At 42.9% G+C, this 26,640-nt stretch overlaps 1 protein-coding gene across 1 annotated transcript; it reads right to left on the minus strand.

Moving 5' to 3' along the window:
* Nucleotides 1-9,756: 9,756 nt before the first annotated feature.
* Nucleotides 9,757-25,436, minus strand: LOC308235567 (uncharacterized protein). Its single transcript, XM_080644487.1, has 3 exons — nucleotides 25,086-25,436; nucleotides 24,522-24,648; nucleotides 9,757-12,081 (listed from the first exon to the last, which is right to left on the minus strand). Exons 1-3 carry the CDS (start codon nucleotides 25,116-25,118, stop codon nucleotides 10,103-10,105), a joined length of 2,139 nt encoding a protein of 712 aa, XP_080500613.1. The 5' UTR covers nucleotides 25,119-25,436; the 3' UTR covers nucleotides 9,757-10,102.
* Between the last annotated feature and the right edge of the window lie 1,204 nt (nucleotides 25,437-26,640).

The following is a 26,640-nucleotide window of genomic DNA, read 5'->3' on the forward strand; positions in this document are numbered from 1 at the left end:
TATGAGCAGCACCTGCTAATTAAACACAAAGATTCATGGTTCCTCTAGCTCAAACGACTCCTCTTAAAACCGCTGAGCAAGATTAGTTAATTTCAAGGCTACATTCTTTTTTTTAAAAAAATATATTTTATTGATTTTTTACAGAGAAGAAGGGAGAGAGAGAGTTAGAAACATCAATGAGAGAGAAACATCGATCAGCTGCCTCCTGCACACCCCCCACCGGGGATGCGCCCGCAACCAAGGCACAGGCCCCTGACCAGAGTCAAACCTGGGACCCTCCAGTCCACAGGCCGACGCTCTATCCACTGAGCCAAACCAGTCAGGGCATCAAGGCTACATTCTTGCTACCCCTCCTTCCTGCTGTGGTCACACCTCAGGGATAATTTGCACCAAGGAGAATCTAGTTAGTAGAAAGTTTCCTTCCCTCCGTTCCTTTAAACAAGCCTCATTTGAACTCTGCATAACTTTTTCTCTAGTCATATTTTTAAAAATATATTTTATTGATTTTTTACAGAGAGGAAGGGAGAGAGAGAGAGTTAGAAACATCGATGAGAGAGAAACATCAATCAGCTGCCTCCTGCACACCCCCCACTGGGGATGTGCCCGCAACCAAGGTACATGCCCTTGATTAGAATCAAACCTGGGACCCTTGAGTTCGCAGGCCGACGCTCTATCCACTGAGCCAAACCGGTTAGGGCTCTAGTCATATTTTATAGGCTTGGAAAAATACTGAGAAGTCACCTACCTATACATCTACCAGACTGTCTCCAGGAATGCAAACAAACTATAACTTTTAAAAACAACCCCTCAAGCCCTAGCTGGTTTGGCTCAGTGGATAGAGCATCGGCCTGCGGACTGAAGGGTCCCAGGTTCAATTCCGGCCAAGGGCACTTGCCTGGGTTGCGGACTCGATCCCCAGTAGGGGGTGTGCAGGAGGCAGCCAATCAGTGATTCTCTCTCATCATTGATGTTTCTTTTCTTTTCTTTTTTTTAAATATATTTTATTGATATTTTACAGAGAGGAAGGGAGTGGGATAGAGAGCTAGAAACATCGATGAGAGAGAAACATCGATCAGCCGCCTCCTGCACACCTCCCACTGGGGATGTGCCCACAACCAAGGTACATGCCCTTGACCGGAATCGAACCCGGGACCCTTCATTCCGCAGGCCAACGCTCTATCCACTGAGCCAAACCTGTTTCGGCTCATCATTGATGTTTCTATCTCTCTCTCCCTATCCCTTCCTCTCTAAAATCAATAAAAATATATTTTTAAAAAATAAAATAAAATAAAAATAACCCCTCATATGTACTGAACTTCAGCGCAGCCCAATGCCCTTCCATTTCTTGTCCCTTAAAAACAGACACTGATGAAAAGCATAAGCCACCTTTATCCCTGCCCTGCATTGGCTAGCAATACTTGGTCCTTTTTTCTCTTGGAAAGTAATATAAACATCCTCTCTTCATGTCTTCTCTTAGCTCTGAATTCTTTCACAGCCTGCATCACCGGCCAAACCTGAACAGTACTTTTTTATTCTGAGGAGTTAATTGGGGAAAAAAGAGGAAAATGACATTGTAGAGGCAAAATAATATTTCCTTCTTCTTTTCTAGGTTCTCTGGGTGGCCTAATAACTAAACTGATATAATATAGATTAACAGGAGACAAACAAACAAAAAGTTATTAACATGTATACCTCTATATACATTGAAACAACTCACAAAAACGTAGTAACTGACCAAATGGCAAACACCATCATCTGAGAAGCCACCCTCAAGTACAGTCAGAAAATGTGGTGTGTGGAGCGTCAGTTAGGGTAGATTGTCAGGAAAAGCACAGTAAGGACCTCAGTTGTGGCCCAGTATGCTGTACACTGCGGTGAGGGCTTGTACTCAAAATGACACTGTTCCAATCCAAAGACCCAGGGTGCAGACACAGGAGACTGGGAAGGAGGATGTGGGTACAGAACATGATCCGGGCTGCAGGGAAAACATGCTGAGAGCCATTGTCTCATTCAGCCAGTAGGGATATAGAGGACAGAGTCACATGGGCAGTGGGTCCTATGGATGAATAAGAGGTGAGCACCCGTCCAATGAGACCAGGATCATGTAGGACTTCAGCATTACTTCCAAATATTAGGTCCCAAAATTCATGTCCAATTGTATCCACTCCTGCAGGGTGAATGCCAGTGCCACATAGGAACATCGTTTCAAGGGTCAAACACTCAGCACAGTGGATGGGATCACAGCATGATACACAAAATGTGGGCGAATGTGCAGAGAGTCAGCCCTAATTACCGCGGACTCCTGTGGGTCAAACTCTGTGCTGGGATCAAAGGGGAGGCAGACAAACAGCAGCTCACTGTGAAAGAAGGTTCCCCTGGAGAAACCACTGCAGCTGAGAAATGATGGCGTTCCCCTGAACACGGGGAGGCCAAGGGTAAGGGCTCTGAGATGTAAAGGGAATGGGAGGAAACGCATAACTGCAACCATGGAAACAGGAGCTGCAGCTGAGCCACCCTGGTCCTCATCCTGTACCTGCTCCAGTGAGGGCTGCACATCAGGGGTAGAGACTGTGTCTGACGCTGGAGAAAATCATGGTTAAAATCCAGCCCCTTGAATCTAACACTTGTCTGTGCTGTAAATATAAGCAACTGACTTCATTTCTCAATTACTGAATTTATTCAGCATTTGATATGAATTTCCACTTGCCCAGGTTGTTGTGAGAATTAAAACAGAAAATGCTCAAAAATCCAAACCTGGAATCCTGGCAACAAGTACTCAGCTTGGTAGTTTTATTGATCTTGGAAAGCCAGAGTAAGCGCCATCAATCATCTGCATGTCACATTCAGCCAACTGAGATTCAGGGAGCTCTAGTGAGTCTGCTGGGCATTCCCAGGTGGGGTGCACCACAATGACACCTGAGTGCCCACAGCACCTGCCTCCCTGCAGCAGAGTCAGTGGCTTCTTATAGGTCCCATTTCTTACTAAAATGCACCCACAGACAAAGGTGCTTGTGGGCATTGGGGGAGTGGGAAATGCCTGGCCTGGGGATGTCTCTGCAGGGAGAGGTTGGAGTTGACAGGAGACTAAGAGAGAGAGAAAAAAAAAAATCAATGCTGAGAGTCATTGATCAGCTGCCTCCCGCATGCCCCACACTGGGGATCTAGCTGGGGCGCAGGCATCTTCCTTGACTGTGAATGGAACCGTGACCTCCTAATTCATTGGTCCAGGTGGAATCACTGAGCCATGCCATCTGTTCTCTCAACAATCATGTTTGTATTTCCCTCTCCCTCTCACTTGCTCTACGAAATCAATGAAAATGTTTTTAAAAATCAATTAAGTATTTATTATAAAGGAAAAAAATAGTAAAACATATTATTCAAATACCCAAAAAAGCATTTAAGACTTCTGAGAAAAGGCTCAACATAAATTCCTACAAAAATACAATAAAACAACAGTGAGGTGGTATGACAAAATTACAGAATATGTTTAAACTAGGGGCATGGTGCATTAAATTCTTACACTCAGGGGGGGGTCCCTCAGCCAGGCCTGTGCCCTCTCCCACTCCAGGAGCCCTCGGGGGATGTCCGACTGACAATGGTAAATAACACTTATATCCATATAAAGAATTTTACAGAAATGGTTGTACCAGCTTTATTAGAAATAATCAAATATTTATTAGAATGGACATGATGGGAAGGAAGATGGCTGCCGATGGGAAGGCAAACTGCAAGATAGTGTGTGGGTGAGAGAATGAAGGGAGAGTGTGTGGTCACATGGGGAGTGTTTGTTAGTGCGGTGAGGGACAGCTATATTCCAGGGGATTGTTGGGGATTGCTGGACGGGGTTTCTCTGACCGGGCAGCCTGCACTGCTGCTGGGATCCCTCCCAGAGCGACCGGCTCTGACGCGGAGACTGTGCTGTCTTGAAGGGGAGAGTGGATGTTGTCGGAAGTCTGAAAATCCCGGGAACCTACAATGGCACCCAGTGAACAGCTGCGAACCCGGGAACACGGGTCCCCAAGTGGCGCGAGCACACGGATTCGGACGAGCTCTGCACCAGCTCACGGAAGGGTCAGATTTCGCCTGGGATAAGGTGAGGTCTGTGGTCCAGGCAGGAGAGAGAAACGTGCACAGTGGGAGCTGGAGGATCCGGGGAAATCTGCGCCAAGAAAAGTCCACGGCCGTTGGGGCTGGCGTGATCTGCGAATGCGGAAGGGGATCGATCCACAGGGCTGCTAACAGAAGGAAACTCTAAAAGGCATCCCATAGCTGAACTGGGTGCAAAAGGGCAGCCTAAAAATTTTAACAGTGTGCTGGCTGCTTAGACCAAAGGGGGAAAAAGCTGCACAGATTTGCCCCACAGCGCTGGAGTTCGACCACTTACTCTGGCTCTTCTCTCTCTCTCTCTCTCTCTCTCTCTCTCTCTCTCTCTCTCTCTCTCTCTCTCTCTCCCCTCTTTTTTTGGTCTTTAAATCCTTGCTTTGATTCCTAAGTCCCATACATAGGATCACCCAATTGGGGCCACTCTAAGAGATTGCAGGGGGAAGTTGTTTTTGTGGAACCTGGGGATCAGAGCGGGGAGTAACAATCAGAGAACCAGCTCTGGGACAGCCCATTCCCCCAAACCGGTATTAAGTGCCACAAGGAAAACAAAATCTAAACACTAGCTAGAACCACATGATCTCACTCATTTGGGGATAATGAAAAACATTATAAACTGATGACCAAAAAAGATAGATACAGAGGCAGTAAAGCATCAAACAGACTGTCAAATTACAGCGGTAAGGTTAGGGAGAGGTGGGGGAAATAAGAGATCAACTGAAGGACTTATATGCATGTATATAAGAGTAACCAATGGATGCAAAACATTGGGGGGTGAGGGCATGTATGGGAGTGGGGTGGGGGGGGGAAATGGTAAGATATGTACACATATAATACCTTAATAAAAAAAAAAAAGGATAAAAAATAAATAAATAAACACTAGCTAGAAAGGACCTATAGACCCGGAAGTCAATCCAGAAACACTGCCACCCAGGGGCTGAATCACAAATTGACTCTTGTGTAAACACAAATAAAGGAGTATAAGAAACAAAGAAATACTGCCTGCTTGAAAATCAGGACTGTGGCCTACAACATTGAGCAGTGGAATGCAGGGAACTTCAATACTGTCCTGACTAGGAAACAGGCGTGCAAAACAAAACAGTAGAGGAAGTAAATGACCTTCACTTCTGCACATTTTTAAAAAATATATTTTATTGATTTTTTACAGAGAGGAAGGGAAAGGAATAGAGTTAGAAACGTCAATGATGTTTCTCATCATCAGCTGCCTCCTGCACACCCCCTACTGGGGATGTACCCGCAACCAAGGTACATGTCCTTGACTGGAATTGAACCTGGGACCCTTCAGTCCACAGGCCGACACTCTATCCACTGAGCCATCCAGTTAGGGCACTACTGCACATTTTTATTTATTTCTCATCTTTTACTTAAGAAACTAAAATTTTGCCCTAACTGGTTTGGCTCAGTGGATAGAGCGTCGGCCTGCGGACTGAAGGGTCCCAGGTTTGATTCCGGTCAAGGGCATGTACCTTGGTTGGGGGCACATCCCCAGTGGGGGGTGTGCAGGAGGCAGCTGATCGATGTTTCTCTCTCATCGATGTTTCTAACTCTCTATCCCTCTCCCTTCCTCTCTGTAAAAATCAATAGAATATATATTTTTAAAAAAACTAATTTTTTTCCTCACTTGATTTTACTTTTTTAATTATTACATTTTTATTTTTAATCAATATTATTACTACTACTATTTTACCTTTTTTTTAAAGTGTCATTTTTTTTTCTCTTTATTTTACTTTGGGATTAGTGTTCTACATTCTATTTTCATCTTTCCTTTAGCATCATTTTACTCTATCTCAACTTTATCTTTATGCCAACACTCTCTTCCTCATTTTTCCCCTTTTGTTGTCCTGTTTCTCTTACCCTATATTCCTGCTTTAGATTTTCCCTATTCCTTCTTTTTACCCTACTTATATATCTAATTTCAAATCCCCTGCTCCAAACCCAGACACCTCTCTCTTCTCTTTCTTCACTATCCAATTATTTTTCTCTCTCTGTCCTTTTGTTGTTGTTTGCTTGATTGTTGATTATACTGGTTTTTTTTTATGCTTGTTTGTGAGATTGTTTCGCTTTTTCTTTTTTTGTTTTGTTTTTGTTTGTGTTTTGCTTCTGTTCTCCTGCACCTCTCTTGATATTAGTTGTTGTCTGTAGTTGGCATTCATCTCCAGGTATTTGTTGCTGGCATGTGTTGGGATTGGTGGCTGTTCTATTGAAGTTTTCTCCCCATACAAATAGATTTTTCCCCTCTTCTTTTTTATTCTCTTTCTTTTCTCTCTATTTTTTTCCTTTTCCCAATTTCATTTTTGCACTCCTTTTTTTTCTCTCCTTTCAGTCTCTTCTTTTTTCTTTCTTTCTTATTCCCTAATTCTCTTTTCTCTGGTGGTCACCTTTATTTGGGGTTATTAGTATCGTGAATACATCTGTGTTCAGTGTCTTGTGCATTGTGCCTTGTTGTGTTGTGTTTTGTGCCTTTAAATCAACGCAGGAGAGAGAGAACTACATAACCAAACAACCAGAGAAGAGAGATCATGGGGAGACAAAGAAACAGCCCACATATGAAAGAAAAGCAGGCATCACCAGAAAAGGAAGTAAATGAAATGGAGGCAAGCAATCTGTCAGAGAAAGAATTCAGAGAAATGGTCATAAGGTGGCTGAAAAGAATGGAAGACACATTCAACAATATGTGTAAGAACCAAGAAGAAATGAAGAAGAATCAAGAAAAATGAAAAATGACATTGCTGCTGTAAAGAACTGAATAGAAAGCATCAAGAGTAGACTAGAAGAAGCAGAGGACTGCATCCATGAGCTAGAAGACAAGGTAGGAAAAAATACCCAAGCAGAGCAGCTTCTAGAAAAAAAAAATTGAAAAGCAGGAGGAGAGCCTAAGGGAACTTTGGGACAACATGAAACAAAACAACATCCGCATAATAGGGATTCCAGAAGGAGAGGAAACTGAGCAAGGAATAGAAAACCGGTTTGAAGAAATAATGATAGAAAACTTCCCCGATATAGGGAAGAAAAAACTTAGACAAATCCAAGAAACTCACAGAGTCCCAAACAAAATGAACCCCAAAAGACCAACCCCAAGGCACATTATAATTAAATTGGCAAACACCAACAACAAAGTAAGAATCTTAAAAGCAGCCAGAGAGAGACAGAAAGTTACCTACAAAGGATCCCCCATCAGACTAGCAACTGATTTCTCAACAGAAACTCATCAGGCCAGAAGGGAATGGAATGAAATATACAAAGTCATGCAAAGGAAGGGTCAGAATCCAAGAATACTGTACCCAGCAAGGCTATCAATCAAAATTGAAGGTGAAATCAGGAGCTTGACAGACAAAAAAGGACTAAGGGAATTTATTACCACCAAACCAGCAATGCAAGAAATGCTAAAGGGTCTGGTGTAAAAAAAAAAAAAAATAGGAAGTGAAGAAGGATCACAGGGGTAAAGAATAAAAATGGCGACAAACAAGTACCAATCAACAATAACTTTAAATGTAAATGGATGAAATGCCCCCAATCAAAACATAGGGTAACTGATTGGATAAGAAAACATGACCCATATATCTGCTGTCTACAGGAAACCCACCACAGAAAAAAAGACGCACACAGACTGAAGGTGAAGGGATGGAAAAAGGTTTTTCAGGTGAATGGAAATGAAAAAATTAAAGCTGGGGTAGCAATACTTATATCTGACAAATTAGATCTCAAAGTGAAGGACATAACAAGAGATAAGGAAGGCCACTTCATAATACTAAAGGAAGCAATCCAACAAGAAGAAATAACTCGGGTAAACATATATGCAAACAATACAGGAGCACCCAAATACATAAAAAAACTTCTGGATGATATCAAGGGATTGACAGCAATACAATCATAGTACAGGACTTTAATACCCCACTATCACCATTGGACAAATCCTCTAAACAAAAAATCAGCAAAGAAACATCAATCCTAAATGACTCACTAGATCACATGGAATTAATTGATATCTTCAGAACATTTCACCCCAAAGCCACAGAATATACATTTTTCTCAAGTGCACATGGGTCATTTTCAAAGATATACCATACATTGGGTCACAGGCAAAGTGTCTTCAAATTCAAGAAGATAGAGCCAAAACCGGTTTGGCTCAGTGGATAGAGCGTCGGCTTGTGGACTGAAAGGTCCCAGGTTCGATTCCGGTCAAGGGCATGTAACTTGGTTGCGGGCACATCCCCAGTAGGAGGTGTGCAGGAGGCAGCTGATCGATGTTTCTCTCTCATCGATGTTTCTGACTATCTATCCCTCTTCCTTCCTCTCTGTAAAAAAATCAATAAAATATATTTAAAAAAAAAAAAAAAAAAAAAAAAAAAAAAGAAGATAGAAATCTTATCAAGCATCTTCTCAGATGACAATGACATAAAACTGGAAATCAACTACAATAAAAACAATCCAAAAAAATCAAACACATGGAGACTAAATAGTATGCTATTAAAGAATGACTGGGTTACCAGAGAGATCAAAGAAGAAATAAAAAACCGCATGGCAACAAACAACAATGAAAACACAACAATCCAAATTCTATGGGACAGAGCGAAAGCAGTCTTGAGAGGGAAGTTCTCACACTGCTCCCAGACATACTTGAGGTTGTCACAGCTACCTCTTTGGAGTGATCTCTGTGTCTCAAAGCATACATCTTCACGTGAGGACTAGAGAGTCCACAGTGTTTTCTGGGAAATTAAGGCGAGCAAGTGTATAAATTTGGCAAAAACTGCTGAGCTAATTTTTGCACCACAGTCTTCCCCCAAGGGCAAAAATGTTTGAGACCGCATAAAAGTTTTTTTTTTTTTGATTGATTTTTTACAGAGAGGAAGGGAGAGGGATAGAGAGTTAGAAACATCAATCAGCTGCCTCCTGCACACTCCCTACTGGGTATGTGCCCACAACCAAGGTACATGCCCTTGACCGGAATCGAACCCGGGATCCTTGAGTCTGCAGGCTGACGCTCTATCCACTGAGCCTAACCGGTTAGGGCCGCATAAAAGTTTTTCAATCATCATGCTCTAGAGCCCAGATCTCCTTATAAACTAACCCATAGTCAATAGAACTCCCAACATTAAAGAAATCTTAGGAAAAAGCCTTCATTATTTCGCAAAGATAGAGACCTGAGACTGGCAGTTTTCCCATTGATGACTTAGGCCCTCAATAAATTCATCACTGGCATCTAGGGAAAGCATGTCCCTGAAAATGGCAGTCCCTCTGCAACATTATGTTTAATGGCACTAACAGTAATCAGTGCTATGTTGCAACTCATGACAGGGAAACAAGGAAGAACTAAGGGCTGAGGTATTCCTAATTTCCTTCAACAAATTAGACAACCGAGTTAGCTTCCCTGGGCCCATGTTGGTGAATGATGCCATCTGCAGGGACTTTATAGGTGGTTCAGGTGAAGTATCTTTAGCAACAGAAATATGCAGTGACATAGACCTGGCAAGACATGTCTGTATGTTGGTAAGTGAAACATAGATACATACGGTTCCAACATAATTACTAACAAACACAACAAAAATAGTTGGGGAGATGTTACATAATGTAGGTGATTAAATGTATGAGATATAATCAGACTGAGACTTCACAAACTTTCTTTTTTCTTTTTTTAAATATATTTTATTGATTTTTTACAGAGAGAAAGGGAGAGGGATAGAGAGCCAGAAACATAGATGAGAGAGAAACATCGATCAGCTGCCTCCTGCACAACCCCTACTGGGGATGTGCCCACAACCAAGGTACATGCCCCTGACCGGAATCAAACCTGGGACCCTTCAGTCCGCAGGCCGACGCTCTATCCACTGAGCCAAACTGGTTAGGGCCTTCACAAACTTTCTTATACAATTGTTAAGTCCTAACTAAGAAACAATATTTCTTACTAAGAAATTTCTCACATTTGGTCTCTTTTGTACAGAGCGGATTTACAAATTTTGCTGATATCCTACAATAATTGCACTCATAACGGCTTTCTCCAGTGTGACCTCTGATGATATTGAAGACCTTTGCTCCTCGAAAAAGATTTCCCACATTCACTGCATTTATAAGGCTTTTCTCCACTGTGAATGCTCTGATGATATTGGAGACCACTGCTACGTGTAAAAGACTTTCCACATTCACTGCATTTATAAGGATTTTCTCCTGTATGAACTCTCTGATGACAACAAAGGGCAGTACTCCGGGTAAATGTTTTCCCACATTCACTGCATTTATAAGGCTTTTCTCCTGTGTGAACTCTCTGATGATATTGGAGACCAATGCTACGTGTAAAAGACTTTCCACATTCACTGCATTTATAGGGATTTTCTCCTGTATGAACTCTCTGATGACAACGAAGGGCAGTGCTCCAGGTAAAAGATTTCCCACATTCACTGCATTGATACGGCTTTTCTCCTGTATGAACTCTCTGATGACTACGAAGGTAGGTGTTAGTTGTAAAAGATTTCCCACATTCACTGCATTTATAAGCCTTTTCTCCAGTGTGAACTCTCTGATGACTACGAAGGTGGGTGTTAGTGGTAAAAGATTTCCCACATTCACTGCACTCATAAGGCTTTTCTCCAGTGTGAACTCTCTGATGACTACGAAGGTGGGTGTTAGTGGTAAAAGATTTCCCACACTCACTGCATTGGTAAGGCTTTTCTCCTGTGTGAACTCTCTGATGATATTGGAGACCAATGCTACTTGAAAAAGACTTTCCACATTCACTGCATTTATAAGGCTTTTCTCCTGTATGAACTCTTTGATGACAACGAAGGGCAGTCCTCCAGGAAAAAGATTTCCCACAATCACTGCATTCATAAGGCTTCTCTCCTTTGTGAACTCTCTGATGACAACGAAGGGCAGTGCTCCAAGTAAAAGATTTCCCACAGTCACTGCATGTATACGGCTTTTCCCCTGTATGAACTCTCTGATGATTATGAAGTTGAGACTTAGTTGTAAAAGATTTTCCGCAGTCACTACACTGATAAGGCCTTTCTCCAGTGTGAACTCGCTGATGACAATGAAGTTCAGTGCTAGTGATAAAAGATTTAGCACATTCACTGCAGTGGTAAGGCCTTTCTCCAGTGTGCAGTCTCTGATGACGACAAAGTTTAGTGCTACTGCTATAAGATTTCCCACATTCACTACATTTATAAAGCTTTTCTCCAGTGTGAACTCTCTGATGACATTGAAGGTTACTACTATTGGTAAATGATTTCCCATATTCATTGTACTCATAAGGCCTTTCTCCTGTGTGAACTCTCTGATCATAATGGAGGGCACTGCTACTGGTAAAAGCTTTCCCATTTTCACTGTGCTCATAAGGCCTATTTCCAATGTGACCTTGCTGTTGATAATGATAGCTAGAAAATTTGGTAAAATATTTTCCACATTCAGAGCTCACAAAACACCGACTTCCAACATGGACATCCTTTTCCTGAATAAACGTGTGGGTGCAACTAATGTCTTTCTTATATGCTTTGCTGCTGAGATAATTTTTTCTCCTTTGAAATGACATCTCACGTGTCGAAAAAGCATTTGGACTGTCCCTGTTCTGAATAGCCTTTAGGTGGAGATTTCTTGACCCAGTAAGGACAACCTGCCCAACATCCACAGATGTGAATCGATTCTGGGACACATTGAAATTGCAGCCTTTTGCAAGTGAGATCCTATCCACAACTCTAATGGAAGTGTTCTCTCTCACATGCTGCTGTTGAAATTTTGCACTGAAGTAAAACCGTTCTGCACATGCCCCGCACCTCAACAGTATCTCTCGATGTTGTGTTCCCTGAAGCTCCATCACGTGGAAAATGTTTCCCAAGACTGGCCCACAACTCTCACAGGGGTGGCTCTTCTGGGAAGACGAGGCTAACTTGGGATTCATTGCTTGTGACAATATTACAGAAATGTTCTCTTCAGTGCATGCCTCCACATTCTCTGCTCCACAGCAGCAACCTGAAAAAAAGGAAACGCTGGTGAAGTACATGTTGATCTTATGAAAACAGAATATCTTCACCACAAATGCTTATCTGTCATGACTAGGCCTGATTCCATAGAATGATTTTCGAGACAAATGAGGTAGACTCTGAGTAAATTGCTGTTATACATAACGTAGCCCCAAAGGTCAGTCGATGAGGAAAATCTCAACAATGGAGGGACAGAAGCCCAGGATGGGATACAAAGAAGAGAGGAAGCCTCTACTCATTGTTTCTGCACAAACGGCTTCCATTAGGCCCGTACATGCTGGCCATGTGAGTCTGTGTAGAATAATTTGAAGGTGCTCAAAGCCATAAAAATGAATTACATTAGAGCACAGGATGTTCAACATCAATATAATAACATGTGTACACTCCAAGGTGCTGCCGGCATGAACCAATGTTTCAGTGCAGTAAAGAGGTAGTTGTGAAAGAGGCAGAGGGACAAAGTCCAGAGATGTTAAGGTAATCCCTGGGCTGGTATTCTGAGTAGAAATGATCACTATCAGAACTGAGGATTTGGGAAAGTATCCTATCTTATAAAAGAGTAATATGCAAATTGACCATCACTCCAAGACACAAGATGGCTGCCCCCATGGGGATACAAGATGGCCACCACAAGATAGCCTGCAGGGGAGGGCAGTTCTGGGCAGTTAGGGGTGACCAGGCCAGCAGAGGAGGGCAGTTGGGGGGGACCAGGCCTGCAGGGGAGGGTAGTTGGGGGGGAACAGGACCATAGGGGAGGACTGTTGGAGGGGACCATGACAGCAGAGGAGGGTAGCTAGGGGAGACCAGGCCAGCAGGGGAGGGCAGTTAAGGGTAACCGGGCCATCAGGGGAGGGCAGTTGGGGGCAATTGGGCCGGCCAGGAAGCAGTTAGGCATCGATCAGGCTGGCAGGGGAGTGGTTATGGGGTGATCAGGCTGGCAGGCAGAAGCGGTTAGGGGCAATCAGGCAGAGGCAGGTGAGTGGTTTGGATCCAGCAGTCCGGGATTGTGAGAGGGATGTCCGACTGACTGTTTAGGGCCGATCACAGTGGGGACCAGGCCTAAGGGGTCCCAGATTGGAGAGGGTGCAGGCTGGGCTGAGGGACAACCCCTCTCCCCCGTAAACAGGAATTTCGAGCACCGGGCCTCTAGTCAACAATAAGCAAAAACAAGCATTACTGGGTGAGGAATGAGCAATTTGTAACAAAACACTGTGTTTCTTCCTCTGAATGTAACAAAGGCCAGCCGTGAATTCCTCCCCAATGACCCTTCACCAAGGCAAGACCGCCTGTGGGACCACTGTGTCATTCATAAAGTCGTGTTTCTTCTCTGATACACAAATGATTCTTCCCCTTAAATCCCATTTGAACCATTGCATGGGATAAATGATGTAAATCTTCAAAGGAAAACAGAAAGGTAGATGGTCATCACTGTGGTAGAACAACAAATGACAAATGAGATCACAGGAAAAAGACCTATGTGAGTGACATCAGCAAGATGGCAGGATGAGAGATAAGAACATCTCCCTCCACCCCAGTGTAAGTACACAGCTATCCATGAATAAAGACCGCATAGGAAATGGGAGTTAGAGTACAATGAAGACAAACAGTATTACAGAACACAAATAAAGGAGAACTGTACAGAAAGGATGACTGGAAAGACAGGGTGAACAATCATATTTGAAGGTACCTACAGTCAAAAACAGGGGTCAGATTTATCTCCAGCAGCCACTGTGCTTCTGCTATCATTGACCCTAGTGGCTTGTTTTTCAAAAAATACTAAAAATTGTTGCGTTTAAAAACCACAGAATGGCTTGTCCAGTATGGCTCAGTTGGTTGGAGCATCGTCCTGTGTACCAAAGGGTCGAGGATTCAATTCCCAGTCAAAGCACATATCAGTATGTGGGTTCCATTTCCATTAGCTTGTGTGCAGAAGGCAGCCGATTGATGTTTCTCCCTCACACTGATGTTCCTCCCCCCCTTCTCTCTATTACTCTTTCTCCCTCCCTCCCTCCCTATCTCTCTTCCTCTATATCTGAAACCAATAATAAAAAAATAAGAATTGCAAGGTAGCCAAACACAAAACAGAACTCAAAAAAGTCTAGAGAGAAAGTCAATACAAAGACAACCTACCAAAAATCATGTATAAAATAGAGAAAATACAAATCTAAGAGTAAATTTTATAGGGATAAATGCCAACATTAAAAAAAGATCACACAGCCCTAACCGGTTTGGCTCAGTGGATAGAGCGTCAGCCTGTGGACTGAAGGGTCCCAGGTTCGATTCCGGTCAAGGGCATGTACCTTGGTTGCAGGCACATCCCCAGTAGGGGGTGTGCAGGAGGCAGCTGATCGATGCTTCTCTCTCATCGATGTTTCTAACTCTCTATCCCTCTCCCTTCCTCTCTGTAAAAATCAATAAAATATATTTAAAAAAAAAAAAAGATCACACAAAAAAATAATAACCTCCATCTCAGGAATCTAGATACAAAACAAGAAAGTAAACACAAAGGTTGCAAAGGAAGAAAACAATATATATTTCAACAAGCGACAGCATCAATAAAATTGAGACAAGACAAAATAAAAGAACACGTAACAGGTGCTTTTTTAAAAAATACAAAAATTGGCAAACCATGAGCTAGACTAAAGGAAAAAAGAAAAACGAACTAGCCTCAAATAAATGAAAAATAAAATAAAGATAAGACATTACACCTGACACTATGAATCACAAAGCATCATAATAGATGTTGATGTTAGGAGATGACATGACCCTCCATAGAGAAAGTTGTCAAGATCCCATATGAGCTTCTGAAATTAATAAACAAATGCAGAGCCCTGGCCAGGTAGCTCACTTGTTGAGTGTGTGGTCCCGATGCACCACGGTTGTGGGTTTGATTCCCCATCAGGGCACATGTAGGGAACAGCCAATAAATGCTTAGATGGGTAGAACAGCAGATCAATGTTTCCCTTTCTCTGTCTCCCTTCCTGTCTCTAAAATCAATAAATAAAGGCTTCCCAGTACGGTTCAGTGATTGAGCATCGACCAATGACCTAGGACATTACAATTCCATTCCTTGTCAGGGGACATGCACAGGTTGCCGATCCAATTTCCAGTGAGGGGTGTGCAGGAAGTAGCTGGTCAATGATGCTCTCTCTTTATTCCTTATTCTCTCTCCTCCTCTTCCTCTCCGAAATAAATAAAATATATTATAAAAATAAATAAGTAAAGAAATAATTGGAAGAATAAATAAATAGCCCTGGTCTGTGTTGTTCAGTGCTAAGAGTGCCTGCCTGTACACTGGAAGCTCATGGGTCCGATTCCCAGTAACGGGCAGGTAAGTGGGCTTCAGGTTCGATCTGCCCTCTTAGTGGGGGCACATGTGGGAAGCAAGCAATTGATATTTCTCTCACTCTCTCTGCCTCTCCTCTCTCTCCCTTTCTCTCTCTCTCTCTAAGAAAAAAAAATGGAAAATATATTCTCACTATTAAGGTGATGATAAAAGAAGAATAAAGAATTGAATTCAGAGAAGATACGGGAGTGGAGATCCAAGATGGTGGTATAGGCGAAAGCCTGTACTCACTGCCTCCCACAACAACATCAAAATTACAACTAAAATAGAGAACAACCATCAGGCAGAACCTCTGGAAAGCTGGATGAATGGAAGTGTTACGACTAGAGAAGTAAAGAAGAAAGCACACTGAGACTGGTGCAGAGGTAGAGAAGGTGCTGGTCCTGTACCCATGTGGGACACTTTGTTAATTGGGAAGGAGGTCGTCTCTGCAGAAGTCACCTGGAGGAGCAAGGGGTTCCAATCCCACAGCAGATGCCCAGCCCAGGGTCCCAGAGCTGGGGAAAAGTCCCTACTGGTAGTAAGAACTACGGGCTGTAAAAACCAGTGCGGACTGGGGCTCAGTGACACAGAGGCTGCAGGAGACACAGCTGCTCCTCTTATAATGCCAGCACCATGAACTGAACTTACAGGCCCAGCGAGGCTCAGGAAATGGGGGGCAGGGCCCAAGACACTATGAGGAGAAACCGGACTGACTGGCATGGGGGCAAGAACTCGGGGGCAGCTTTCTCGCAGACGGTGGTGCTTCCAGTGGTCATTATACCTATGCTGGGACCTCCTGGGTCGCAGGTCTGACTGGTAACCACTTCTGTTTGCTCCGCCCTGCTGATTCCCTGAGATCTCACACCATCCAATTTAAAACCCTACCCAAGCTGTGTGCAGCAGTGTTTGTATATGCATGGCCTATCCTTGCTCAGGCTAAAACCTGTCAAAGAAGTTGCCGTTGGGTCAGGAAGCCCCAAATCTGTCAATAAAAGGACCAAGAACCAACACCAGCACTAGCCTTCCTTGCTTTAAAGCAGGGCCTCATCGGGGCACTTCCAAACCCGATACAGAGAGGAGAATCTGCAGATCTCTCTGTAGATGCTGCTGGGTGGCTCCAGGCAGAGGCTGACTTTGCACCTCCCTGGAGACCCAAGAGCTAGTGTACCCAGTTGTCAGTGTCATACCATACCAGCTTACAACTCTTCACATCTATAAGCAACACACCCAAGGGGCAGACTTACTGAGCACCAAAGTCCCACTGAAGCAAGTCCTGCTCCACAGGGGTGTCTCCTGCACAGCAGCTCTCCCACTGGAGTCACAGTGCCCCCCAAGGATGCTAAAATCCTCTACAAAATTCTAGCAAGTCAGATCCAGCATTAAATTAGAAAGATCATACACCATGACCAAGTCAGATTTATTCAAAGGATGAAAGCATGGTACAATATCCGCAAACCAATAAACATGATACATCACATAAACAAACTGAAAGACAAAAATCACATAATCATGCCCTAACTGGTTTGGCTCAGTGGATAGAGCGCCGGCCTGCAGACTGGAAGGTCCCAGGTTCGATTCCAGTCAAGGGCATGTACCTTGGTGGAAGGCACATCCCCAGGAGGCAGCTGATTGATGTTTCTCTCTAATAAATGTGTCTAACTCTCTATCCCTCCCGCTCCTCTCTGTAAAAAAAAATCAAGAAAATATATTTTTTAAAAAATCAGAAAGTAAGATGGCTGCCGATGGGAAGGCAGACTTTAAGACAGTGTGTGAGTGAGAAAACAAAGGGAGAGTGTGTGGTCGCACAGGGAGTGTTTGTTGGTGAGTTAAGGGACAGCTATACTCCAGGAGACTGTGGGGGACTGCTGGACAGGGCTCCCCTGACCGGGCAGCCCCCACTGCTGCTGGGTTCCCTCTTGGAGCAACCGGCTCAGATGTGGAGACTGCGCCATCTTGAAGGGGAAAGTGGATGTTGTTGGGAACCTGAAAAGCCCGGGGAATCTACAACTATGGCACCCACCGAACAGCTGCGAACCCCAGAACACCGGTCCCCAATTGGCGCAAGCACACGAATACAGAGGAGCTCTACACTCCACCACGGAAAGGAGAGAGAGCTATATAACCAGACAACCAGAGAAGAGAGATCATGGGGAGACAAAGAAACAGCCCACATATGAAAGAAAAACAGGCATCACCAGAAAAGAAAGTAAACAAAATGGAGGCAAGCAACCTGTTAGAGAAAGAATTAAGGGAAATGATCATAAAGTGGCTGAAAAGAATGGAACACAAATTCAACAATATGTGTAAGAACCAAGAGGAAATGAAGAAGAACCAAGAAGAAATGAAAAATGACATCGCTGTTATAAAGAACTCAATAGAAAGCATCAAGAGTAGACTACAAGAAGCAGAGGACCACATCCGTGAGCTAGAAGACAAGGTGGGAAAAAATACCCAAGCAGAGCAGCTTCTAGAAAAAAAAAAATTAAAAAGCAGGAGGAGAGCCTAAGAGAACTCTGGGACAACACGAAACAAAACAACATCTGCATAATAGGGGTTCCAGAGGAGAGAAAACTGAGCAAGGAATAGAAAACCTGTTTGAAGAAATAATGATAGAAAACTTCCCTGATATAGGGAAGATAAAACCCACACAAATCCAAGAAGCTCGCAGAGTCCCAAGTAAAATGAACCCCAAAAGACAGACGCCAAGGCACATTTTAATTAAACTGGCAAACACCAACAACAAAGTAAGAATTTTTTTTTAATATATTTTATTAATTTTTCACAGAGAGGAAGGGAGAGGGACAGAGAGTTAGAAACATCGATGAGAGAGAGACATCGTTCAGCTGCCTCCTGCACACCCCCCACTGGGAATGTGCCCGCAACCAAGGTACATGCCCTTGACTGGAATCGAACCCGGGACCCCTCAGTCCCCAGGCCGACGCTCTAGCCACTGAGCCAAACCGATTAGGGCCAAAGTAAGAATCTTAAAAGCAGCCAGAGAGAGACAGAAAGTTACCTACAAAGGATTCCCCATCAGACTAGCAACTGATTTCTCAACAGAAACTCATCAGGCCAGAAGGGAATGGAATGAAATATACAAAGTCATGCAAAGGAAGGGTCTGAATCCAAGAATACTGTACCCAGCAATGCTATCAATCAAAATTGAAGGTGAAATCAGGAGCTTGACAGACAAAAAAGGACTAAGGGAATTTATTACCACCAAACCAGCAATGCAAGAAATGCTAAAGGGTCTGGTGTGAAAAAAAGAAATAGGAAGCGAAGAAGGAACACAGGGGTAAAGAATAAAAATGGCAACAAACAAGTACCTATCAATAATAACTTTAAATGTAAATGGATTAAATGCCCCAATCAAAAGACATAGGGAAACGGATTGGATAAGAAAACACAACCTATATATCTGCTGTCTACAAGAAACCCACCGAATAAAAAAAGATGCACACAGACTGAAGGTGAAGGGATGGAAAAAGGTTTTTCAGGCGAATGAAAATGAAAAAAAAAGCTGGGGTAGCAATACTTATATCTGACAAATTAGATCTCTAAGTGAAGGACATAACAAGAGATAAGGAAGGCCACTTCATAATACTAAAGGAAGCAATCCAACAAGAAGAAATAACTCTGGTACACATATACGCACCCAATGCAGGAGCACCCAAATACATAAAAAAAACTCCTTGAGGATATCAAGGGAGAGATTGACAGCAATACAATCATAGTAGGAGACTTTAATACCCCATTATCACCATTGGACAAATCCCCTAAACAAAAAATCAGCAAAGAAACATCAATCCTAAATGACTCACTAGACCAGATGGAATTAATTGACATCTTCAGAACATTTCACCCCAAAGCCACAGAATATACATTTTTCTCAAGTGCACATGGGTCATTTTCAAAGATAGACCATACATTGGGTCACAGGCAAAGTCTATTTAAGAAGATAGAAATCGTATCAAGAATCTTCTCAGATCACAGTGGCATAAAACTGGAAACAACTACAATAAAAACAATCCAAAAAAATCAAACACAAGGAGACTAAACAGCATGCTATTAAACAATGACTGGGTTACCAGAGAGATCAAAGAAGAAATAAAAAACCGCATGGCAACAAACGACAATAATAACACAACAATCCAAAATCTAAGGGACACAGCTAAAGCAGTCTTGAGAGGGAAGTTTATAGCTCTACAAGCGTACTGCAAAAAAACAAGAAACAATGGTAATAAATTACCTAACCCTACAACTCAAAGAGTTAGAAAGAGAGCAACAAGAAAGGCCAGTGTAAGCAGAAGGAAGGAAATAATAAAGATCAGAGCGGAGATTAACGACATAGAGACCAAAAAAAAACAATACAAAAGATCAACAAAACCAAGAGCTGGTTCTTTGAAAGGATAAACAAGATTGATGGATCTCTAGCCAGGCTCACCAAGAAGCAAAGAGAGACAACACAAATAAACAAAATCAGAAATGAAAGAGGAGAAATAACAACAAACCCCACAGAAATACAAAGGATTGTTAAAAAATACTATGAACAACTCATTTCCAACAAACTGGAAAACCTGGAGGAAATGGACATATTCCTAGAAAAATACAACCTTCCAAAACTCAATCAGGAAGAATCTAAACATCTCAATAGGCCAATAACTATGGAAGAAAATGAAGCAGTCATCAAAAAGCTTTCAGCAAACAAAAGCCCGGGGCCAGACGGCTTCACAGGGGAGTTTTACCAAACATTCAAGGAAGAACTGAAACCTATCCTCCTCAGACTATTCCAAAAAAATTCAAGAGGAAAGAACACTTCCAAGCTCCTTCTATGAAGCCAGCATCACCCTAATACCAAATCCAGATAAAGACAACACAATTAAAGAGAATTACAGGCCAATATCCCTCATGAACATAGATGCCAAAATCCTCAACAAAATTCTAGCAAATCAGATCCAGCACTACATCAGAAAGATCATACACCATGACCAAGTAGGATTTATCCCAGGAATGCAAGGATGGTACAATATCCGCAAATCAATAAACGTGATACATCACATAAACAAATTGAGAGATAAAAATCACATAGTCTGCCCTGACCATGTGTTTGGCTCAGTGGATAGAGGGTTGGCCTGCGGACTGAAGGGTCCCAGGTCCGATTCCGTTCAAGGGCTTGTACCTTGGTAGCGGGCACATCCCCAGTAGGGGGTGTAAAGGAGGCAGCTGTTCGATGTTTCTCTCTCATCGATGTTTCTAACTCTTTATCCCTCTCCCTGCCTCTCTGTAAAAAATCAATAAAATATATTTTTTAAAAATCACATAGTCATATCAATTGATGCAGAAAAAGTATTTGACAAAATCTAACACCCTTTCCTGATAAAAACTCTCAACAAGGTGGGAATAGAAGGATCATACCTTAACATAATAAAAGCCATATATGATAAATCCACAGCTAACATCATACACAATGGGCAAAAACTAAAACCATTTCCCCTAAGAATAGGAAAAAGACAGGGATGGCCACTCTCACCACTCTTTTTTGAAAGAGTACTGGAAGTATTAGCCATTGCAAGTAGACAAGAAGAAGAAATAAAAGGCATCCAAATTGGAAAAGAAGAAGTAAAGCTGTCCTTATTTGTAGATGACATGATATTGTACATAAAAAACCCAAAAGACTCCATCAAAAAACGATTAGACTTAATAAATGAATTTGGCAATGTAGCAGGATACAAAAGTAATGCCAAGAAATCTATGGCATTTCTATACACCAATAGTGAACTTACAAAAAGAGAGACCAAGAAAGCAATCCCATTTACCATCGCACCAAAAAAATTAAGATCGCTAGGAATAAACTTAACTAGGGAAGTAAAAGACCTATACGCGGAAAACTACAGGACACTGAAAAAAGAGATAGAGGAAGACGTAAACAGATGAAAGAACATACCATGTTCATGGATTGGTTGAATCAACATCATTAAAATGTCCATACTACCCAAAGCAATCTATAGATTCAATGCACTCCCCATTAAAATACCAACGGCATATTTCACAGACCTAGAAAGAACTCTCCAAAAATTTACCTGGAATAAAAAAAGACCCCAAATAGCCGCAGCAATCCTCAGTAAGAAGAACAAAGTAGGTGGGATCTCAATACCAGATTTCAAGCTGTATTACAAAGCCACTGTTCTCAAAACAGCCTGGTATTGGCTCAAGAACATATAGACCAATGGAATAGAATAGAGAACCCAGATATCGACCCAAACCACTATGCTCAATTAATATTTGACAAAGGAGGCATGAACATACAATGGAGTCAAGATAATCTCTTCAATAAATGGTGTTGGGAAAATTGGACAAATACATGCAAAAAAATGAAACTAGACCACCAACTTACACCATACGGAAAAATAAACTCAAAATGGATAAAGGACTTAAACATAAGACAGGAAACCATAAAAATACTAGAGGAATCCACAGGCAGCGAAACCTCAGACATATGCCGAAGCAATTTCTTCACCTATAGGACTCCTAGGGCAATGGAAACTAAAGAGAAAATAAACAAATGGGACTACATCAAAATAAAAAGCTTTTGTACAGCAAAAGAAACCATCAACAAAACAACAAGAAAGCCCACTGTATGGGAGAACATACTCGCAAATGTTATCACTGATAAAGGTTTAATCTCTAACATCTACAGGGAACTTATACAACTTAATAAAAGGAAGATAAATGATCCAATAAAAAAATGGGCAACGGACCTAAATAGAATCTTTTCGCAAGAAGACAGAAGGAAGGCCAAGAGACATATGAAAACATGCTCAAAGTCACTAATCATCCAAGAAATGCAAATCAAAACGACAATGAGATATCATCTGATACCTGTGAGGACGGCTATCATGAACTAATCTACAAACGACAAGTGCTAGCGAGGATGTGGTCAAAAAGAGACCTTGTGCATGGCAGGCGAGAATGCAGACTGGTGCAGACACTATGAAAAATACTATAGAGTTTCCACAAAAAATTTTAAATGGAACTCCCATGAGACCAGGTAATCACACTTCTAGGAATATATCCCAAGAAATCAGAAACACCAATCAGAAAGGACATATGCACCCCAATGTTCACAGCAGAACAATTTATGATAGCTAAATTTGCAAATAGCCGAAGTGCCCATCAGCAGATCAGTAGATTAAAAAACTGTGGTATAGCCCTATCCGGTTTGGCTCAGTGGATAGAGCATTGGCCTGCGGACTCATGGGTCCCAGCTTCGATTCTGGTCAAGGGCATGTACCGTGGTTGCAGGCACATCCCCATCAGGGGATGTGCAGGAGGTAGCTGATCGATGTTTCTCTTTCATCGATGTTTCTAACTCTCTTTTTTCTCTCTGTAAAATATCAATAAAATATATGTAAAAGAAAACACCAGTGGTACATCTACACGATGAAATACTACGCCGCTGTTAATAAGTAGGAACTCTTACCATTTGCAACAGCATGGATGGACCTAGAGAGCATTATGCTAAGTGAAATAAGCCAGTGGGAGAAAGATAAATATCACATGAGCTCACTCATTTGTGGTCAATGGGGGAAAGAGGAGACATATGTAATACAATATGTAATACTTTAAACAATAAAGAATTTTTTTTAAAAAAATGGTGAAAATATCCATAGTACACAACGTACTCTACAGATTAAATGCAATCCTGAGGATAATTCCTATGGTATTTTACGAAGAAAAAAAAAGAGAACCTTGAAATGTATGGAACTAGAAAACTCAAATAGCAAAAACAAACTTGAGCGAGAACAAAGCTGGTGGCATCACACTTCCTGACTTCAACTTAGTACAAAGAGAAAGCAAGCAAACAGTGTGTTGCTGGAGAAACACAGACACATACATCAACAGAAGAGAACAGAAAACACAGAAATAAAACCAGGCACATCCTTTCAAGTAATCTCTGACAAAGCTGCAAGACACAGAAGAAGAGATAGTTTCTTCAATGAATGGTGCTGCTGAAATCAATACTCACATGTAAACACAACAATACTGGACACCACTGATAAAATTTAACTCAGACTGCAGGAGAGAATTGAATGTCAGCACTAAAACGTAAAACTCCTCAGGACAACCTAGAGAAAAAGTTTGGAGCTTTGTTTTGGACAGGATTTTCTGAACGTACACCAACCACCTGACAAAATAGAAAAAAAACAAATCGTCCAGAGTGGAACAAATATAGAAAAAAAGCTTCTTCAATACAAAACAGCAATACACAAAATCAAATGAAAGAGACTCTAGAGCATGGAAGGAAATACTCCCAAATCATATGAGGGAATCACTTGGAGAGACTGTGGATTCCGTTCTGATCAGCACAATAAAGAGAATATTGTGATATAGACAGTAATTCACACAAATAGTTGCAGTTCCCAGGGAATAATAAAGGTACGTTAATACCATAGTGCAGGCCAATAACAATGCAATGACTGTCTCAAAAACAAACTCGATATAACTTCATTACAAATACATTATTCTAAGCACTAGTAACAAGCATCTGAGCTTGCTAGAAACGTGGTGGCACTAGACCTGCAGAACCCAAGGTTGCAAAAACATGGACTTTGTAGAAAAGCGGGTGTGAGGGAGCAATATCTGCAAATCGCAATGAAGCACATGCAACAATATGTGTTCCTGTATGTCAAAAGCAATTAATATATAGAATATACAAGGTATTCAAAAGACTCTCTAACCAAAAAATACAGTTAATAAACAGAATAAGGAAGTAGAGAAAATTCTTCAAAAACTATGTACACATGACCAACAGGAATATAGAAAATGCTTTCCTCACTGATCAAGGTGGAATCCCTCAGGCTTCCTGCAACACTACCAACCACAAGTCCTTCCCTGTGAAGGTAGTACAGCGGGGAGAATTGGGACTTCAGTAATAGAAGGGAGCAGCGGAAACAGACCAACCCTCCCCAGGACAGCAACTACCCAGGAAACTGGAAAATCAAGCAGAACCACAGTCTACACGGGAGGACACAGCACACCCTGGGAGATGGGCCTGGGAAATCGCAAAGCCAAGTCCAGGTCACTGGTGACAGTGAGGGTCTTACCCAGCGAGGATAGAAGTTCAAAGTTCTCCAGCATCACATTCAGGTACAGCTGTCTCTGACCCTCATCCAGGAGGCTCCATTCCTCCCTGGAGAAGTACAGGGCAATGTCCTCAAAGGTCACGCCAACCTGTCAGAATAGAGACAATTGACACCAGAGCTGCCTCTCTGAGAACCCCCACTCCTACTCCTTACACACCTTCCCCCCCTCAACCTCCTCCAGGGCACCCGGTTAGTGTGGACACCAGGCCCTAATGCTAAGGCTCCAGGCCTCTGATGGACCCCACAGCCGGGAAAGCCCCAATGAGTCTGTGACGTCCTCCCTGCAGCCTCTGATCTGTCCGCCAATCCTCACAGCCCACATCCTCAGGGGAACCTCAGATGCAAGTCACCCCGTCCTCTCTGCCCTGCACTGGCTGTGTCCTCAGAAGCCACAACACTCTTCTCTCCCCTCCTCCTTCCTCACGGTCCTCCCCGCGGACTGAGCTGCAGGACGTCACAGACACCCTCCCCCAGCTGTGGTGTCTGTGAAAGGAGGCGGTGGGGGCCTGGGGGACTGGAACTCACCTCCGCCCGTCTCCTCAGCGCGGGCGCCGCCATTGTTCTCTGTGAGCTGAGCGGGGCGGGAGCGGGTGCAGAAGCCGCTGCAGGAATGTCGATGCCTGTCTGGGCGCTGGCTGGTGTGTGTGTGTATGGCGGGAGGGGACTCCGAGCTTCAATCTCACGTGTGAGCTGTGACACCACCGGAGGCTCCGACCATTGGCTGTGAGGCGGGGAACACCATTCCCCACCTTCTCCACGGGACTCCGAGCCCAGGAACTCCTGACCGCCTGAGACTAAAACCTGAGAAGATAAAATCCCGCCAGGAGGACTACCAGTCTTGCCCTACAGAAAGGGCCAAACTGAAACGCCTTCTCTGATCCCCCATTGGCTCAGCCGGGTGGCACGCCATACGTGGCCTTCTGGGTAATGTAGTTTCTAAGATCCAATGCCAGGATCCAGTATTTCTCAGTTGACTCCAGGACTGGATTTAGGGGCAAATAGCCCAAGAATACACCAAGTATACTAAGTGTCCTCTAGCGCCTTCAGGGGAGGTGATGTCTGGGGCAAGTTTGTTTCCGGTGACCCGGCCTGGCTTCCTTTAGCTGCTGGTTTTGCATATCTTTCTTCAGGACCTGCTCTTTCTGAATGGCAGGCAGTGTTTCTTTATTCAGGACTATTGGCTGTGTCTCCTTCAGGCCAACTGTTGGGGGAGGTTGCTCAAGCCTCTAATTGGCTCTCAACTGCCTCCATTGAATCCATTGTACAGTTAATGTCCCAAAACAGACTCTCATATTTAAGAGCATCTGCTTCTGATGCCATCCGAAGTGTCAGCGCTGCCTGGGCTTCACTGTGGATAAGATGGACAAGACACATGTGAAAAGATGCTTCAAGTTACAGATTACCAGAGAGATGCAAATTAAAGCAACAATTAGGTATCACCCCACCACTGTCAGAATGGCTGCCATCAGCAAATCAACAAAGGACAAGTGCTGGGGAGGATGTGGAAAAAGGGAACCCTAGTACACTGCTGGTGGGAATGCAAACTGGTGCAGCCATTATGAAAATTAGTATGGCCTTTCCTCAAAAAATTTAATATGGAACTGCCATTTGATCCAGTGATTCCACTTCTAGGAATATATCCTAAGAAACTGGAAACAATCAGATAGAATGTATGCACCCTTATGTTCATAGCAGCATAATTTACAATAGCACAGATGTGGAAACAGCCCAAGTGTCCATCAATAGATGAGTGGATTAAAAAGCTGTGATACAACCCTAACCGGTTTGGCTCAGTGGATAGAGTGTCGGCCTGCAGACTCAAGGGTCCCCGGTTCGATTCCGGTCAAGGGCGTGTACGTTGGTTGCGGGCACATACCCAGTGGGGAGTGTGCAGGAGGCAGCTGATCGATGTTTCTCTCTCATCGATGTTTCTAACTCTATCCCTCTCCCTTCCTCTCTGTAAAAAATCAATAAAATATATTTTAAAAAAGAAAAAAAAGCTGTGATACAGCCCTAGCCGGTTTGACTCAATGGCTAGAGTGTCTCCCTGCACTCTGAAGGGTCCCAGGTTTGGTTCAGG

This window comes from Plecotus auritus (genome assembly GCF_963455305.1).
Source record: "Plecotus auritus genome assembly, chromosome: 10".
NCBI classification, from domain to species: Eukaryota; Metazoa; Chordata; class Mammalia; order Chiroptera; family Vespertilionidae; genus Plecotus; species Plecotus auritus.

What these genes read in the sequence shown, in the direction of transcription:
- LOC308235567 (XM_080644487.1), bottom strand. Translation starts at nt 25,118, where the DNA reads ATGGCGGCGCCCGCGCTGAGGAGACGGGCGGAG. An exon ending in CGCTGAGGAGACGGGCGGAG is followed by an intron (nt 24,649 to 25,085) that starts GTGAGTTCCAGT and finishes CTATTCTGACAG; the next exon opens with GTTGGCGTGACCTTTGAGGA. An exon ending in TGAACTTCTATCCTCGCTGG is followed by an intron (nt 12,082 to 24,521) that starts GTAAGACCCTCA and finishes CCTTTTTTTCAG; the next exon opens with GTTGCTGCTGTGGAGCAGAG.